At 38.1% G+C, this 18,225-nt stretch overlaps 1 protein-coding gene across 1 annotated transcript in view; it reads right to left on the bottom strand.

The window, feature by feature from the left end:
• Positions 1–18,225, bottom strand: part of DDAH1 (dimethylarginine dimethylaminohydrolase 1) — a 146,981-nt gene that overhangs the window by 30,058 nt on the left and 98,698 nt on the right. Inside the window, exons 2-4 of the mRNA XM_024767885.1 lie at positions 12,968–13,067; positions 5,802–5,875; positions 4,878–4,997 (exon numbers count right to left, since the gene is read on the bottom strand). Coding sequence (XP_024623653.1) covers positions 4,878–4,997; positions 5,802–5,875; positions 12,968–13,067 — 294 coding nt within the window. The remainder of the gene's footprint in view (positions 1–4,877; positions 4,998–5,801; positions 5,876–12,967; positions 13,068–18,225) is intronic.

Raw genomic sequence — 18,225 nt, 5'->3', positions numbered from 1 at the left:
CCCCCCCCCCCCGCAGCTGGCTGGAAGGCTGAATGCTACCAAGGAGACTGAGTTAAAAATCATTACTGTGAGTCCCTCCTGAGGGCAAGAATTATGATCTGTCCTTCCATGACAGAGAGCATGTAATTAATCCAGGTTTCTGGAAAGCAAGTCAATTTTGTCACAGATCTAGAAAAAGAACAGGTGAGATGTGGTGCAAATCTACTCTTTATCATGTCTTTTTTCCTCCCCAACTTTACTGACATACAAAGGACAATTAAAAATTGTATATATTTAAGGTTTACAAAGACCGGCAGGCAAGGGGAAATGGGGAGATATTGGTCAGGAGGTACCAAGTTTGTCTTTTTTTCCTTAGTTAAAAAACAACACCACCAGGCTAGTCTATGGACAAGACAGGCATCATATAGGCGATAAAGCAGGGATCTGAGACTTAGACCCAGCTACTGGAGAATTATTTCTGTAAGTTAATCACAGCCCACTTCCAACAATATATGTATTTTTATTAAACTTTAAAAATTAAAGTGTAACATACAAGATGGCCCTCCACACCATGACTCCCTCCCTCTTTTTTTTTTTTTTGCAGTACGCGGGCCTCTCACTGTTGTGGCCTCTCCTGCTGCGGAGCACAGGCTCTGGACGCGCAGGCTCCGTGGGCATGGCTCACGGGCCCAGCCGCTCCATGGCATGTGGGATCTTCCCGGACCGGGGCACGAACCCGCGTCCCCTGCATCGGCAGGCGGACTCTCAACCACTGCGCCACCAGGGAAGCCCTCCCTCCCTCTTTTTAAAGTAACTACTATTCTGACTGCTAACAGCACAGAGTAGTTTTATCTCTTGTTTAACTTTAAGTGAATGAGATAATATAATATGTACTTTTTGGAGGTTGGCTTCTGTTGCTTAAATTATGTTTGTGAGCAGTAGTTCCAGCTGGGTGGCAACTGGAGTTCTCATCTTTTTGAGAAGACAAACATTCCTCCTGCAAGAGTACTAGTAGATCTACTGCCTACACACGAATTAATTACTCTTATAGTATTTTCTTTTATAGCTAGAGGAGCAGGATGAAGGTAGTGATTGCCCAGGGGCACAAAGGCAATGATGAAAAGTGTGGGAGAAAAACTATAGCAAGGGCAGATTGCTCTAAAGGCTAATTTTGCTTAGATAATAGTATTTGTAGGGTAAGACTTGGTATCAAATATCTTTAGTAATTTCAAATCAACCTAATCTCCAGTACTTTGGCCATATCAACAGTAAAATATGGTAATAATAGGTCCTCCTTTCTTCCTTCCCTGTATTAGATAATCTCTGTGTTAAGTGTGTATTAAATGTACTCTGCATTCTGGGCTTTTTAGCAGAGAATTGCTAGATAGATTATTTCATTTAAATATACAATGCATACACTATTAAATCTACTACAACCGAGACAGGCATGATGACTATCTCTATAAGAACCCACTTCATTAACCAAGAATAGATTGCAACCCATTACAAAGTGTTTCAAATGCAATAAGACTACCCAGAAACCCTTGGGCTCTCAGCTTTGCAAGAATATGCAAGAAGTAGTTTTATAGACTCTGAAGGAAGCAAGTACCCAGCAAGCAGTGACAGATGTGGGACGCAATCAGGCTTTCAGTGTGTGGCACAGGAAGGCACAATTCACCTCTGTCTAAATGCTATGCCCTTCGAAGAAAGGCCCAAGTGGCCAGGGGTTTTCTCTACAGAGACAAGACCGAGACATCAAGATTTTCAAAGGAAAAACAGATATCTGAGACCAAACTCATATCTTCCCTGAAACAGGTCAGATCCTGATAATAGCAAAAAGTGGGAAGAGGGGAATAGTTGGAGAGAGGGGAGTTATAAAGAGGGAGATTAGCTAGAACCAATCCACGGCAAAATAATTAGAAAAGTCTTTACAACAGAAAAAGAATGGATATGGAGTAGGGTGGGCAAGTTGGGAGAGGAGAATCAGGGTCCAGGAAATCTGATTCTGGAACCATGAAATCCTATTCAAAATGCCTTATTTCATCTGTTCTCAGTATTTTCACTTGCGAAATGGAGAAAATACGCTTTCATTACTTGTAAATGATGTATTTGTCTCTGTCCATTTGTCTTCCTGCCTGTCTATATCAGTATTTATATGTCCAAATTAGTAGTAGGACTTACCCACTATCAATTTTACTGATTGATTTAATGCAGGAGCCCAAACTGTTCACAAATAAATAAGCAGTTCAATTCACTAAATCTGAATTTCACCAACCCACCTATTTCTGACCTGAGAACATGCCCTCATGGAGATCTCATTATTCTTCAGTTTGCTTTGCTCTCCTGCTTTTGCTACAAGGGAAGAGAACCTTTTTGATGCTAGGAACATGGCGGGTGGGCATTTGCTAACTCCACAGGCCCATAGTTTATGAAGCACATTTGCTGATGGAAAATTCAATCTCCAAAAATGTCTTTCTAGTCAGTGAGGATTATTTATAGCTTCTGACACAGAAGGTTTCACGTTTAGAGTGAACATCACTATTAACACTAACTCAAATGAACTTTATAAAGGAAGGAGGACTATAAAGTCCTCATAGGATGCCCTTAAAAGATGTGGTCTTAGAGGACTTGACAATGGGAAAGGAAAGATTAAGGGAGAAATGTGAGTGAGTTGCCAAGGCATACAATGGGACTTGGGGCTTGGCTTTCTTTTTTCAGGTCATCAGTGGCCCTCTTTTCTGATTGCAGGGTCTTTCCCCTCCATTTTTTTTTTTTTTTTTTTTTTGCAAAAGAAATGATAGTCCAACACCTCTGTAGCAATACAGCCTCTTTTGCTCAGAGCCTGTGGGTACCCAGACTCCTACTTCATGGAGATAAACTCATCTCTTGCTCACTTTTACGTCCCAACCTCTTTAGACGTCACCTGCCCCATCCAGCTATCTGGGAGCCCACAAGAAAACTCTTCATTAGTTGGGCTAGTTTGCCCACATCTCATGAATATATTTTGCTTAGTTTTTGCTTATTCCATGTCCCCACCTGTAACACTCTCTCACTGAATCCCACCCTGATAAATCCTTCATGACCCACATCTAGCCACATTTTCTTTGTGAAGTTTCCTCTGAATATCTAAACCTCAAGAGTTTCCTCTTCTCCTCTGAATAATAGTTAGGGCTATTTCATATAACAGTGCTAGTTAACCATATTGTATTATCTCTTAGTTTGTTATATGTTAGTGTCTCCAGATTATTTAAGTTAGGGACCAATTTGAGTTAGGGACCTATTGGTTAGAGACCAAGCTATTTGAGTTAGGGACCTAGTTTACCCAAAATGGCAGATGGGGCTACTTTTTCTAGTTTGTCTACCCAGAGAGGTTCTTTCTGCTAATTCACACAAAGACACAGTACAGACCAACTTCAGCCTTTTCCTTCTCTTGTAATCAATTTCAGACATGTGCAGACCAACCCAGCTGCCATGGAGGGAAACCACAGTTAGTCCCTGAGGAGAAATATAATCTTTCTAGATCCTCTAAGTAACACCATTCATCAGATGTTTTCCTTCAAGACACCATTTTTTTTTAATATGCAGAAAGTTGACATAGCCTTCCAGCTGGAACAGAACAAAAGAATTCTCTAAAGGCAACAGAAAAAGCCCCAAATTCAAATTCTGAGGTAGACTGTTCAACAAGAATTGTTAAAGGTCCTAGAAATACAATCAGAGATACAGTTTGAGAAAAGGAAGAAAGGCCAAGTGAGCTGACTGAAGAAGTCGCAGATCATGCAAAGGGGAAAGTCAGTAAGTGGGAGGCAATGATTGCTTCCCAGACAAACCATACCAAGTCTAGCACTGAGGCAGAAGAGTAAAGACCTGATAGGGCAAAAAAATAAATTGTATACCTTGGGGCACAGAGACTTCCTCTCTTTGCCTAAGAGGAGTTACTGTCTTGGCCCTCTAATAAGTCATGTGTAGTGCAGGACCACCTGAGAGGAGGGGGCAAAAAGTAGTCCCAGCCCACCATTTAGTATTAGCCTTGCGATCTGGGGCGAGCCACTCGATCTAGTTCTTAACTGCAAAATAGAGATAAAACCACCTCCCGCATTCATTTATTCATCAGTCTCTTTATTTAAGGACCACCATGGGCCAAGCACAAAGGCGCACGTGGTGAGCAAAACAGACATAGTTTTTGCCCTTATGAAGTGTCCAGATAATCTCCCAGGTTGTTAGTTACAGAGACGAAATGTGCCTTTGAACTGTAAAGCACTGTAACGATGGAAGGTCTTCTTCAGTATCAGTGACTTCCACTTTCAATCTAGCTATGTGACCCAAGGCAAGTTGTAATTTTTCTGGACTTTCCTTTCCTATCTGTGAAATAAGAAAATTTCCTTTCCTAAAATTTAAGTATTCCAATGCAAATGAAGAAGTTAAGATTTTTAGGTTCTTCTGAATCATGTCTTTCTAAAAGATTATTATGAAATAGTTCAGAAGACAAAAGGATAAGAATAATGTAATGACCCCATGTGTACCAATTACCTGACTTAGATAAAACATTACAAAGAGCTCTACTGGTGGGATGCCTTCCTTTTCCCCAGAAGAGATAACTGTGATGAGTTTGGTATTTATTTTTCTGAATCGGCTTTTCCAGGTAACCTGGTGTGTAAGTAAGAATGGTTCACCAGTGAAGAACTCTTCCTATAAGTGTACTTCCCAGGAAGAGTACTTATTAGGTGTTCCCAGTTCCTGATAAATGTGAGGTCGTGACAGTGTACATCACAGAAAGCTCAAGTACCAGCCTGTTCTCTCCCTGCCACCCTTGCTTGCTGTCCACCCAGTAGACAGAATTAGAAAAACCATGCGGCAGGCACCACCTACTGCCTTTAGAAAGAGCAAAGTTTTATATTTACCTTGAGAGCCTTCTGTGCAGATTCACTGGATCCAATTGCGATTAGGTTAGGCCCAGCCATGCTGCAGAAACTCTTCAAGTGCAAAGCTTCGACCACTGGGACTGTGGAGACCGCATAGTCCTATGCATATAATAGAAACAAGTCGTTTGTCATTTCAGAATAATTCTAAAACGCATTCAAATCTGCTCAAAACATTCTTGCTCTTCTGGAGGCTGCCAGGGTCCCTGAACATCTGGAAGGAAAACTGGGACCCACAAGTTTGGATATTGCCAGTTAAGTGAAGATCGCTTCTAAAAAGAAAGTGCAGAGCCCCCTTCCCGACGTGTGACTGCGTCAACAGCTTCACTGGCTGACCTATGTAGTGGGCTACTCTGGAAGGATGAATATCCTGTGTAAACAAGAGCCTCACATCATCATGGGGAACAGAGCTTTTTGGGGATTACATCCCTTCCTAAGCAGTCTGGTGAGCCAATCTGCTAATGATCAATAGAGTAAAGGGACCTTGGGAGGATGTATGTGCAATGCCTAGCTGAGTTTCCAGCACACAGTAGGCACCCAAGTACAGGTGATCTTTGATTCCAATCTGAAAAATCCACATTTCATGTTAGAGGCAATTGGGACTCCAGATTTTTTTTTTAAAGTCATTGATTGTGCCAGAAACACCTGCCAGGTGGTTGTATGAGTATACACTGGGAGAAAACAGATGTCCATGATAACTTTGTCTGTTGCTGCTGTGGGAGTCCCATGAAGCCTATTTATTAAGTTCTAGCTTCTAAAACTTCTAGCAAGCATACAAACATTAGGAATTATTTTGCAAAGCCTGTGACATATAAATACCGTTATTCATGACATATTGATTCAGTGGGTCTATGAATGTTTATTAGGTAGTTACTCTGTGTCAGGCATAAATTATCCTTTACCTACCTTAAAAGTATCAGCCAAGATTTCAGCACCTCGTTGATTTGTCCTTTTGGAAAGGCCCACAAAAAACTCTCTGCCTGTAATAAATGTCATGGAACACAGTCAGTGGGTGGCACCACAGAGACGGCGTACTACTTCTCTATCTATAAATGGAGACCTTAAAGCATCACACAGTTCTTTCCTACCGTAGAGGGGCAGCTCCACTTGTACTCTGACCCCTGCTCTCTTTACACAAATCTGGTTTCAAATTATTGCCTTTAAAAATAAACTTTTTCAAATTCATAGAGGCAGAAAGTAGAATGGTGATTGCCAGGGGCTGATGCAGGGGAGGGGGGAGGGGGGAAATGGGGAGTCAGTGTTTAATGGGTATGACGTTTCATTTCGGGAAGGCAGAAAAGTGCTGGAGATGGATGGTGGTGATAGTTGCACAACGTGAATGCAGTTAATAACCCTGAACTGTACATTTAAAAGTGGTTAAATGGTAAATTTTATGTTATGTATATTTTACCACAGTAAGAGAATAAAGTTTTTATTTAGGAAACCATAGAATTAAACACATTAATAACCTATAATCAGAAATTAAGCAATAGCAATGACAAGTTAGCAGAGCTTCCTTTTTTCCCCCTAAAAGAACAATACTAGACAGTCTTGATCAGCTCAAATACCTTTTTCTATAATGTTGATATAAGGGCTGAAGAAACCATCTGGGTAAAGTGAGTTTAGTGCTGCCTGGTCTTCAAGTCTGAGCTCTAACAGCTGTTTTTAAAACAATACACCCATTTATTTCAAATCAACCATCAAAGGTTGATGTAGATAGTGCCTATCTACAAAGCACTAAAGTTTAGAAGAATGAAACTTTCTACTTATTTGGCTTTTCTGAAATTCTACAATTTTTCTTCTCAGAAGGCAAAACATTAAGTAAAAATGGTCTCCTAGTTATAGGCAAGAAAACAATTATAGCAGATAGAGTTAGGCAATACATAAATGTAAGAATTCTTATCCTCCCTTAATTCTTGGGAAAAGAATTCGACATAAAATGTGGATAAAAAATTCCAAGAGAAATCAGTATATATTTTGCCTCAGAACAAGTACAAGAAGTGTAGCCATGGAGAAAGAATTGCTTGATAGACTTTACAGCTATTACAACTTTTATCTTCGTGGTGTCCCTATAAAAGACATAGGTCAAATGATGTTATGATAAATTCCATTGGCTTATGCTCTTAGCAGACACAGGAATTGTTGACGGCATGTTGACAGTGTTTTTGGTAATGGTATGAGTGTGTTGTCCCTTAAGAAAACTCACTACATACAAATCAAAACTTAAGTAAGAGAAAGATCCTTTACTTAACAAAAGTATTACTTACTTTATTAAAAAAGTCAATTGAAATTTTTAAAAAAATCAAATTTCCTTAATTGTCTTAAGATAAATATAGATTCATAAATTAGATTTACATTTTTAAGAAAAACATTTAATGCATTAAGCAAATTTAAATGCATTTACAGTGGGCCATACACATGATTTCCATTTTAAAAGAGTAAGGTGAGATAGGAACGTACAAAGAAACACAAACTGCTTATCTCTTTAAAAAGTAAGTTTAAGTTGGACTTCTGTTGCTAGCAGTATGGTGGGCTATATCCTTTAAATGGTCTTCCTGATAAAAACAACTGAAGTACTGGAATCAAAATATGAAAAAGGCTTTTTTTTTGGTGTTAAGTCTCTTATGTCATTTTCTTCTATACCAATTCACCCTCTTTTTTTTTTTTTTCCTTCCTTACCTCATTCTTTCATAGGAGATATCAGGTCATTTGTCCTACTGATTTTCCTACAGTCTGGATTTGGTTGATTGCTTCCTTGTGTACCATCTAACATTAAATTGTTCCTTTATCCTTTGTATTTTTTGGCAAACTGATAGTCTATGTAGATGCTTCTTTAGATTCTTGTTCAATTTTTTTTTTTTTTTTGATAGGACTACTTCAGAGGTGGGGCTGTACTTCTACTGCATCACATCCTGAGACACATGACTGACTGTCACACTTTCAGTGATGCTAGAATGATCAGTGTGTTCAGGTGGTACCAGCCGGATTCCTCCATTATAAAGTCCCCCACTCATTTTTTTAAAATTGTTGTTTCATTCCTTTATCTTTTTTTTTTTTTTCCCACCGTGTGGCATGCAGGAGTTAGTTCCCCGACCAGGGATTGAACCCGTGCCCTCTGCATTGGGAGTGTGGACTCTTAACCACTGGACCGCCAGGGAAGTCCCTCATATAAAAGTTTTTATATCCTTTGATGATCATTGCACAGGTCCATTGTTTTATTAGGGATCTACAATTACTGGCTAGAATTCTAAAAATAAAAACTTTTCTCAATCAAGTATTTGGTCTACTTGAAATAGAATTCACAAAGAAAAGATAGGCTAAATGCTTGAGTCTTTCCTTTATATTTATCAATTATCACAATAATGAGTAGGTATCCCAGCAACTTATAATAATGATCAATATGTTTTTTTAAAAAAACATCATTATCCACTAATAAGCCAAAGAATAAATCATAATGGAAATCAGAAAATATTTGGAATTAATGATAACAAAAATATTCATATCAAAACACAAAGGATTCAGCTAAAGCTGTACTTGAAAAGCTTTACAGCCTTAAATGCTTACTTTAAGAAGAAAGGTTCAAAATTAAAGAGAAAAAATTCCACCTTGAAATTCAAGGAAAAAAGAACAATAAAAACAAAGGAATTTGAAGGAAGGAAATACAGGTAGAAACAGGAAGAGAAAAGGAAACATATAAGAGAGAGGGTTCAATAAAGCCCAAAGTTGGTTCTCTGAAAAGATTAATAAAATTGACAGATCTCTGGCAAGAAATAGAAGGCACAAAAAAACATTATGAACGAAAAGGGGACATAGCTGTAGTTGTCGTGAAACTTAAAACAGATATTAAGAAAATATGAATAACTTTATAGCCAACATTTTAAAAACTTAGATAAAATAAATAAAGTCTCAGAAAACAAAACTCACCAAAACTGGCTCAGAAAAACCTCAATAGTCATATAATCATTACAGAAACAGAACTGGTTTAAAATCTCCCCACAAAGAAAGCACCAGGTCCACAGGGCCTGTTTATAGGTAAGTTCTACCAAAGTTCAAGGAATGCACAATTAAAGTTGTACTGATTTTAGAGAACAGAAACATAGGAAATATTCCCTAATACATTTCATATGAGGTTAACATAGCTTCAATCAAAGCCAGACAAGGATAACAAAAAAGAAAAATTATAGGCCACAGAAACAAAATCTTAAACAATTATCTAATTGTTTAGATAATTAAACAATTAAATACACACTAAATACAACACTAATAAAAAGAGAATATATCTTCATCAAGTTTGATTTCATCCCAGGGATGTAAACTTTGACCATTGATATCAGAAAATCAATTAATGTAATTAACCGCATCAATAGATTAAAGAAAAAAATCACATAATCATTGAATCAAAATAAGAGTTCACCACCTGAAATTCCATTTCTAGCTGTTTACTTTAGAGAAACTCTTATACACGTCCCCAAGAGACACACACAAGACTGTACATAGCAGCATTGAAGATAGTAGACAAAAACTGAAAAGCACTCAAACATACACCAACAGTAAAATGAATAAATATATTTTATTTTTTAATAAATTCATTTATTTATTTTTGGCTGCATTGGGTCTTCGCTGCTGTGTGTGGGCTCCTCATTGTGGTGACTTCTCCTGCTGTGGAGCACAGGCTTCAGTAGTTGTGGCACGCGGGCTCAGCAGTTGTGGCACACGGGCCCAGCCGCTCCGTGGCATGTGGGATCCTCCCGGACCAGGGCTCGAACCCATGTCCCCTGCATTGGCAGGCGGACTCCCAACCACTGCACCACCAGGGAAGCCCCATCATTCGGTATTCTTACCATGGAATTCCACACAGCAGTGAAAATGAATGAACTCCAGCTACATGGATCAAGTTAGATCAACGGTATAAAAATCACACAAGAGTTCATACAGTATCACCCTAATTACAGAAGCCATAAGAAAAACCAAACTAAACAACATATAATTTTAGGAATGCACATATTGAGGTAAAACTCAAAGAAAGACAAGACAGTGATTAACACAAAATTCAGGCTACCTCAAGCTGGGAGGAGAGAAAGTTTGGGAGTGGGGCTTCCATGGTCCTGGCAATGTTCTATTTCTTAAGCCAGGTGTTAGGTACTCAGGTGATCATTTTTATTATTGGTCTTTAAACTGTACATAAACATTTTATAACTCTTTTTTATATGTTCCATATTTCACAAAAATAAATAAATGAAAGTAGAGGTAAGTTGATGTTGTCTATTTAAGAGAAATAGGACTGAAACAACTTCTACCAGTAGCTGTTTGCTTGACTGACAGATTTCCCAGCAGAACTGGAGTTGGAAACCTCTTTCCTTCTGTCCATTTCCTGATGAATTATTAATGAAGCTCTGAGTTACAGAAGGAAGAACACACAGAGTGTATGGGAAGCGCTCCAGATTTTGGTTCTTACTCAACTGCGTAATCTAAAAATTGAGTGGTGATGTTTGTACAATGTTGTGAATGTAATTAATGCCACTCAAATTGTACACAGAAAAATGTTAAAATGGCAAATTTTGTGTTATATATATTTTACTACAATTTTTAAAAAGGGAAAAACTCGAGAAGTAGGAAATAGAAGGTAGGACCACACATTAGGTATGAATGAGAAGCCAAGCAGATAAAGATCTTAATATCACAACACTATCTCAGTTTTCAATAAAATACTTTTAAGGTATTCAGTATTGAATAATACCAAAACAAAGTTTACAGATAGTGTCCAAGGCAAACCTCAATACTTAGTACCTAATTAGAAGTTATGGGACAAACATTAGGCTTGAGATGCTGTGGAAAGACCTTTGACCAATGGAAGAGGTTCCTAAACTTTGCCGAAACAATGAGAAGATTTTAGGGAATCTTGTTCTGCTCAGCTGTTGAGATAACTAAATGGCTGTGAATACAGCTTGTTTTTTTTTAAATCTTTTTTTTTTTTTTTTAATAAATTCGTCCGAAACAATGAGAAGATTTTAGGGAATCTTGTTCAGCTCAGCTGTTGAGATAACTAAATGGCTGTGAATACAGCTTGTTTTTTTTAAATCTTTTTTTTAAATAAATTCATTTTATTTATTTATTTAGCTGCGTTGGGTCTTCGATTCTGTGTGAGGGCTTTCTCTGGTTGCGGCGAGCAGGGGCCACTCTTCATCGCGGTGCGCGGGCCTCTCACTGTCGCGGCCTCTCCTGTTGTGGAGCACAGGCTCCAGATGCACAGGCTCAGTAGTTGTGGCTCATGGGCCCAGTTGCTCCGCGGCATGTGGGATCATTTCCAGACCAGGGCTCGAACCCGTGTCCCCTGCATTAGCAGGCAGATTATCGAACACTGTGCCACCAGAGAAGCCCCTACATTTTGTTTTAAATCATTCTTCAAATAGCATCAGTACCTGCTCACAGCAAGTTATTTATTATACAGCTATGTTCTGGTAAAAAAGAATTTTATTGTAAGGAAGTGTGAGTAACACATCTAGCTTTTCACAAAAGCCTGTTTTCTAAGAGAAACAGACTGTTGTTCTGTGCTACTAAAAAGAATGAAAAGTGCCATCAATGGGAGACACAAAGAATATTCTAGGGGCTTCCCTGGTGGCACAGTGGTTGAGAGTACGCCTGCCGATGCAGGGGATACCGGTTCGTGCCTCTTTTAAAAAAAAAAAAAAAAAAAGGAATATTCTAAGCGGAACTTACTAGGCAGATTCAAAGAATGCCTGAGTCGGCTTGGAAACAACTGGAGCTGAGAATGCAGCGTAGGTCTCTCTGACTCCTTGTTCTGTGTTCTTATGGCTCAGTGGGTGTGCACATCAAACCCCAGAGGGAGGCCCATTGCCTGTGACAGTGGTGACACAGGCTGTGCAGGGCACAACTCCAGGGGACGCTTTCCACAAACCTATGATAAAAATGGCGCCCCCTGGGGCTCGGTGACACAGTCCCCACTCAACAAGTATGTGATACCAAGCAAGGAACTATGTGAATGTCCCAGGATAAAGACTCCTCCTCCAGGAACATTAATTTTTTCAAAATTTAAGTTATATAAAACATTTTTACATTACAATGAAGATGGCTATATTTTGTCTATATACATGGGATTCGACACAAAATTCACGTCAGCTAAAATATTGGACTTCCAAGAAGCTCCGTGCTTTCAGTGGGCCACATGGGTCTACATTCCCAAATCTCTGGGGACCAGCCTCTGCTGTTAGGGCTACATCTGTGAAACAGGTGTTTATTCTTTGACAAGTAGGGGAAAATAAACTCATTATCAATTAAAAATGATTGATTGTCTTGTTTATCAATATAACTAGAATGAACCTGGTGACCCAGATTTTAGCACGTGACTTTACAAAAACAATAATAATATGATCATAAAGAGTTGGAAAGGTTAAATGCTAAAATTACCATTTCTTTAGTAGCTATATTATATGCAGTATAAAAACTGATTTCAGTTAGATCAATAATAATATCAGCTGTTTCTATTTTGTTGAGTTCTGCTATTATTCATTTGGCATTAAGCCAAGCCAATCTGCACTGAAAAGTATTTAAATCTATCTTGCCATCTGGGAAGAAAATTATTTGTAAATGACACATCTTGAATTAAGAGTTTCAAATACAGCCCAGATATACTGTCACACAATGCAAAGCTATGCAACTCATAAACGAATACTGTAGAACACAGTAGACACAACCTATAAAATGATATGTATATACTGATAACGTGTAAAGATATGCAAATACATGCATACAAAAGTACTAAAGGTACTTTAATATTCAATAAAAAAGTATTCAATAACCCAAATATTGAAATGATTATCTTTGAATGAAAGGTCATTTTTAATTTTCTCTCTTTTGTGCTTTTCTGTATTTTCCAAATTACCCTTACTTTGGTAATTATTTTGTGCTTTTCTGTATTTTCCAAATTACCCTTACTTTCCCTTACCCTTACTTTTAATTACTTTGGTAATTAAAAAAAAACTATAATTAAACAAGGGGATATAGGCCAGGTATTAGAAATATTTTTAGATAGGAAAAAGTAAGTACAACTCTACCTGTGAATAAGACATCTCCACCATCTAAGGTTGCATTTTCATCTTTCATCTCTACTACGTTGAGCTGAAGTTTTTCTAATGCTTCTTTCATCATGTCAACCTGTTGAAAATAAAATGATTCAGATTAATACTCTACCATTTTCTAACAAGAAAACCAATCATCTAAAACTTCAGAACACTGAATTATGCCCCCACGTGCACACATACACATATACAATGCACACCCTAATGAATTTGTGAATGTGTGTAGTATAGTTTGGACCAGCCATGATCATTTGCAAGAGAAGAAATTATCTATTAGGAATTGTCCATTTTGTCTCCTAGTCTAACATCAAGTCAATATTATACTCCTATCGGTCTGTCGGAGTCTGACTATTTAGAGGACACGGTTGAAGGTGTGACTAATTAGGGCACAAGAGTCAAGAGAGGCGGGAGGCAGAATATCCAACCTTCCTACCCATCCCAGAAAAACAGGAGATTTAATTTTAAATCTTAAGTCAGTCATTCAGTCAGAATTGCACACACAGAGTAATATGTGGAAGGAATATCAATGACAATAACCAATAACTTGAAATCTCAGCCCATTGGAGAGTCACTGTTTTCTATTCAAATATTTTCTAAAATGTCAGAACATCTAAGGCTTCTCTGTAAATCTGAACTGTTATTTAAATTTAACCTAGGTCTCTAGAGGTGATTAACAAATACAAAAATTGTAATCAAACCCAAGAATACCTGAAAATGAATTTCGGGATCTTTCTATGATCCCAGGGTACAGTCTAAAGCACAGAGATATCCCGGGCCGAACTAGGGAACACTTGTAGTAAGGTTTACATTAATGCAAGAAAAAAATGTAAGGCATAACAAATGCCCTTTGAAATCCTTCCAGCAGTTCAACAAAACAATTTAAATATTTCTGAAGGTCTGTATAACTTTTAACATGGTAAAGGTCTACATTGAGAAGACATGAACAGGGACTAAGGGAAAAACAAGAGATCACGTGACACTGGGAAAAGTAAAAGTTCTGCCAAAATACAGCATGCCCAGTACACATAGTGAAGTCGTCAAAGAAGAGTTTAGGAGACATAAATGTAGCAGAGTAACTTTTAAAGTAATAAAAACATGGAAATACTTTGACAGCAAGCCTGACATTCATGCAGTCAAAAAAATTAAAGAGAATGCAAAATAAAATAAGTATATCATCTCATCCTTGTCCTGGAACTCATGTAAAAATTCCACAAACCAGAGTGACTCAGAACAATAAAAAATTATTTCCATGGATGAAATGGTCTTAAAGTAATAAATACATCTAGTGACCTCTTTTAAACAGTAGAATAGGTTTTCCTATATAACAGGAAGTGAAATCGTTGCTAGAGCATAAAAAAGAAGGAAAACAATATCTACCATGACTCACTGGGCTACAGTGAACCCAGGAAAACACACAACAGCTTCCTTCCAGCATCTGCCTCTGTGTCCATGGAAACGTCATTGAGTTTAGAGAAATCATGAGAACTGAGCTACTGTTACCTTTTGTTTCTATTATGAATGCTACTGCTTCCGTTATAAGTTAACATTTCAGAGATTACTAGGAATTCAGCAATAACATGAAAAGTTTATATGTAATAGCTCAGGAACTTTATTCAACTCTTAATTAAGAGTTCAAAGAGAACAGAAGTAGGGAGATTAACAGATACCAGTTTCAGGAACATTGCACTTCTTTATAGGTCCTATGTCTTTCAAATTAATGTTTTAGGGATAAAATTCTTGCAGTTTCTTAAAAGTTAAAACAGCTGCACTGACATGAAAAAACTGGCTTTTGTGTAAGGGCTGTACTTAAAAAAAAAAATTCAGTCACATCTATATAAACAAAGTCATCAGGATAGATAGGTCCATACCACAAACACGGGTAATACTATTACTTTCAGAGTTAAGGGTATGGACAAGTTAAAAAATGTTTTAAACATTAAGTAGACAGTCTTGAGAATTGCAGGACCATATGGCATCAGATGTGCAATGCTAACCCGGATGAAATTTCTGAAGAAGAAACAAGAGAGGCTGAACCCAGAGGCTCAGCTCCATTGAGAACTGCACACTCTTTGGCACAGGGGTTCCATGAAGCAGACAAACTCGGCTGCAAACAAGGCCCAGTGTTGCCCTGACACATGGTCCCATAACAAGCCAGCTATTCAGGTAAATAGAACACTAAATATAATTATAGAAGTGGGAATTTTTGCTGGAAAATGTCCAAACCATGAGGCTTCAAGAAACTGCCCATTCTGTGGTTACATGGCTATGGTTAATGTTGACTTAATTAAGCTTCAAGAGGAAAAAAAAACAAAAGGCCAAAAACACACCCACCTTTCACTGAGACAGTAATCTTGCAGAGTGGAAATTAGCATTACTCAGGGTAGGGAGAAATTGTCAGAACAAATATTATTAATTCCAAAGCCTGAGTTGAATGGGTCATTTTAGCCCATGAAATTAGAAACAAAAGGGCAAATTAGAGAAACAACCTTAATTTAAACTTAACTATATTATTTTCATACTCTATTCTAAAAAATTTACAAGAACTTCTTCCTTCCCTTTTCACTCTAAATGCATTCTTTTTTTTCTTTTCTTTCTTTTTCATTTTTAAACTTTATACTTCCATTTCTTCTTGCCCCATCTTTTCTCCTCCCACCCTTTGCTACAGATTCCTTCCCTGGCCATAGGGGGTTCAGACCACCCCTGCTGCTTCCAACCCATATGTCTAGAGTGGGTACTATTTTTGAGGTGATTGTCTTTTTCTTTTCTTCTTCCCTTACTCCCTTTCTTTGTTTTCTGGAGTACAAGGTGTTAAAAAATGTAGAGTTCTTGGGGTTACACATTCACAATCACTCCTGGGAATGTCTGTATAGTGTAGTGTTATGATCCAGTATTTACAAGAACTTCTTCCTTCCCTTTTCACTCTAAATGCATTCTTTTTTTTCTTTTCTTTCTTTTTCATTTTTAAACTTTATACTTCCATTTCTTCTTGCCCCATCTTTTCTCCTCCCACCCTTTGCTACAGATTCCTTCCCTGGCCATAGGGGGTTCAGACCACCCCTGCTGCTTCCAACCCATATGTCTAGAGTGGGTACTATTTTTGAGGTGATTGTCTTTTTCTTTTCTTCTTCCCTTACTCCCTTTCTTTGTTTTCTGGAGTACAAGTGTTAAAAAATGTAGAGTTCTTGGGGTTACACATTCACAGTCACTCCTGGGAATGTCTGTATAGTGTAGTGTTATGATCCATGGCCTGGGGTTCAAATCACAACTCTGCTACTTATTAGCCAAGTGACCTTAGGTTGGTTAACTTTCTGAGCCTCAGTTTTCTCATCTTTAAAATGGGTGGTTAGTCATAATAGTACCAACTTCCTAGGCTCCTCCTGCACATTAAATACATGTAAAACACTTAGCACATGATAACTGTTCAATAAACATTAGATGTGACTTTTGTCATTTTGATGAAAACCAGCTTGTGTGGACCCAGTGACAAATACTTGTACTATGAAACTGACCCACAAGAGAAAAGCTGTTGTTTTCTCTTACATTTGGATGAGTTTCTTGTTTTTTACCACCCCATGACAGATCCCATCTGCTTTCTAGTGAATTAAAATTAGTCTTTTCTGCAAAGCCAGTGTAAAGTCAGAGCACATACACTGAGGACACATTTAAATTTAAATCATTCCAATCTGATTTCTTTCCACTGGAAGTTGTCAGGCTATATGCTAGATTTCTTGTATAATGTCTGCTTTGAAATAGCCCTCTGAAGGTAATACACAAGGTGGGAAGTGGGCCTGTCTGGTAAGATGTCCCACAGGACTCAAAAGAGCATCAGCCAAGATGATACAGCATGATTACAGTTACTGAAGACATTACACTTGGGCTTGTCTAAAGAATTCCCTCTCCTTCTCAATGCCTGGTCTCCTTTTCTGTTCTACTCTCTTCTTACTTTCTTTTACAGCTCTCATTTCTTTTCCCTCATTTGCCCTATCATGTTTATATCATCATCCTACCTTCTCATTTCACTGCTTTTGGGTTCTCATGGTGAATGGAGAGAACTGGGGATTTGAATACAGGCTCTATCACGTATTAACAATATGACTTGGGATGAGTTAACTTCTCTGAGCCCAAGATTCCTAATCTGCAAGTGGGATAATGTTTTCTCTCTAATGGGGATTATGTGAGTAACAAATAAACTAATACACATGAAGCACCTAGTTCAGCACCTGACACATTGTGTTCAAAACCAGTAGTTGCTGGTATCATTATTATTTTGCCCTAAATTAACTCAGTGCTTTGGATTCTGGCTACCTTTCAAAAAACTTATTAAAAATAAAACATATCATTTTCATCATTAAATAAAACATCTTTTGATACCAACTCTCCTTTTCTTCTTGCAAAATTCCGCCCAAACAAACACAAAAAAACTTTCACAGTTTTATTAGCAAGTTATTGAATATATTCCATAATAGTTTGCAATACACCATAATTAGTTTAATACTCTTCATTAAGATGCCAATATTTTCCAGTTAGCCCTATCCAAAGTTGACTTTGCTGCATATTTTCAACAACCATCCACTTTGAATGTTTCACATCTTCCCTTTGGATGCTGTGAATGTGCTCACGGGGCCTGATGAACAGTTCTGTGCTGCGCTCCATTAAGAACCTGCACCTCCATTTGCCAAGCCACTTTCCTTTAGCTGCTTCTGCTCAGTGGGCTGCCAGATATTCTGACTACAAATGAAGCCCTTGGCATTGGTCTGTCCACAGCCGACAAATCTCAGTCACCCACAGTTGTGCCCTGCGCTGGGAGCTGTGCTGTCAACACTATTACTAGCATGTTTTCAATGCCCATCCATTTAGATGTTCTGAGTCCCTTCTAACTATCATATTATAAGAGCTTTAAAATTATCCTGTCATCCTATCCATACTCTGATTTACCTCTGAAGAGCTGAATAGCAGCAACATAGCTTTGTTGGTAGTGAGATGGTTTCATTTTCTCAACTTGTCACTGACTGTGTTTGGCTGTTTAATGTTAAGTATGACATGTGGATAATGCTGAGGAAGCCACTCCAGAAGCAGATGTGATGTCTCCCGCACGTCATGACACACCTGGTTTGGAACTTGCAGCGAAATTACACTGTGTTGATCCTGGTCAGACACAAACTTTCATTTGTTTATGCCACCTTAATGTTCTTTGTTAATCAGTACATCTTTGGTCACTATGGCCACTTGGACTA

The sequence above is a fragment of the Neophocaena asiaeorientalis genome, unplaced genomic scaffold (assembly GCF_003031525.2).
Source record: "Neophocaena asiaeorientalis asiaeorientalis breed wild unplaced genomic scaffold, Neophocaena_asiaeorientalis_V1.1 scaffold546, whole genome shotgun sequence".
Lineage (NCBI taxonomy): Eukaryota > Metazoa > Chordata > Mammalia > Artiodactyla > Phocoenidae > Neophocaena > Neophocaena asiaeorientalis.
The sequence above is the reverse complement of the archived record's forward strand: the minus strand, read 5'-3'. Positions and strand labels throughout refer to the sequence as shown.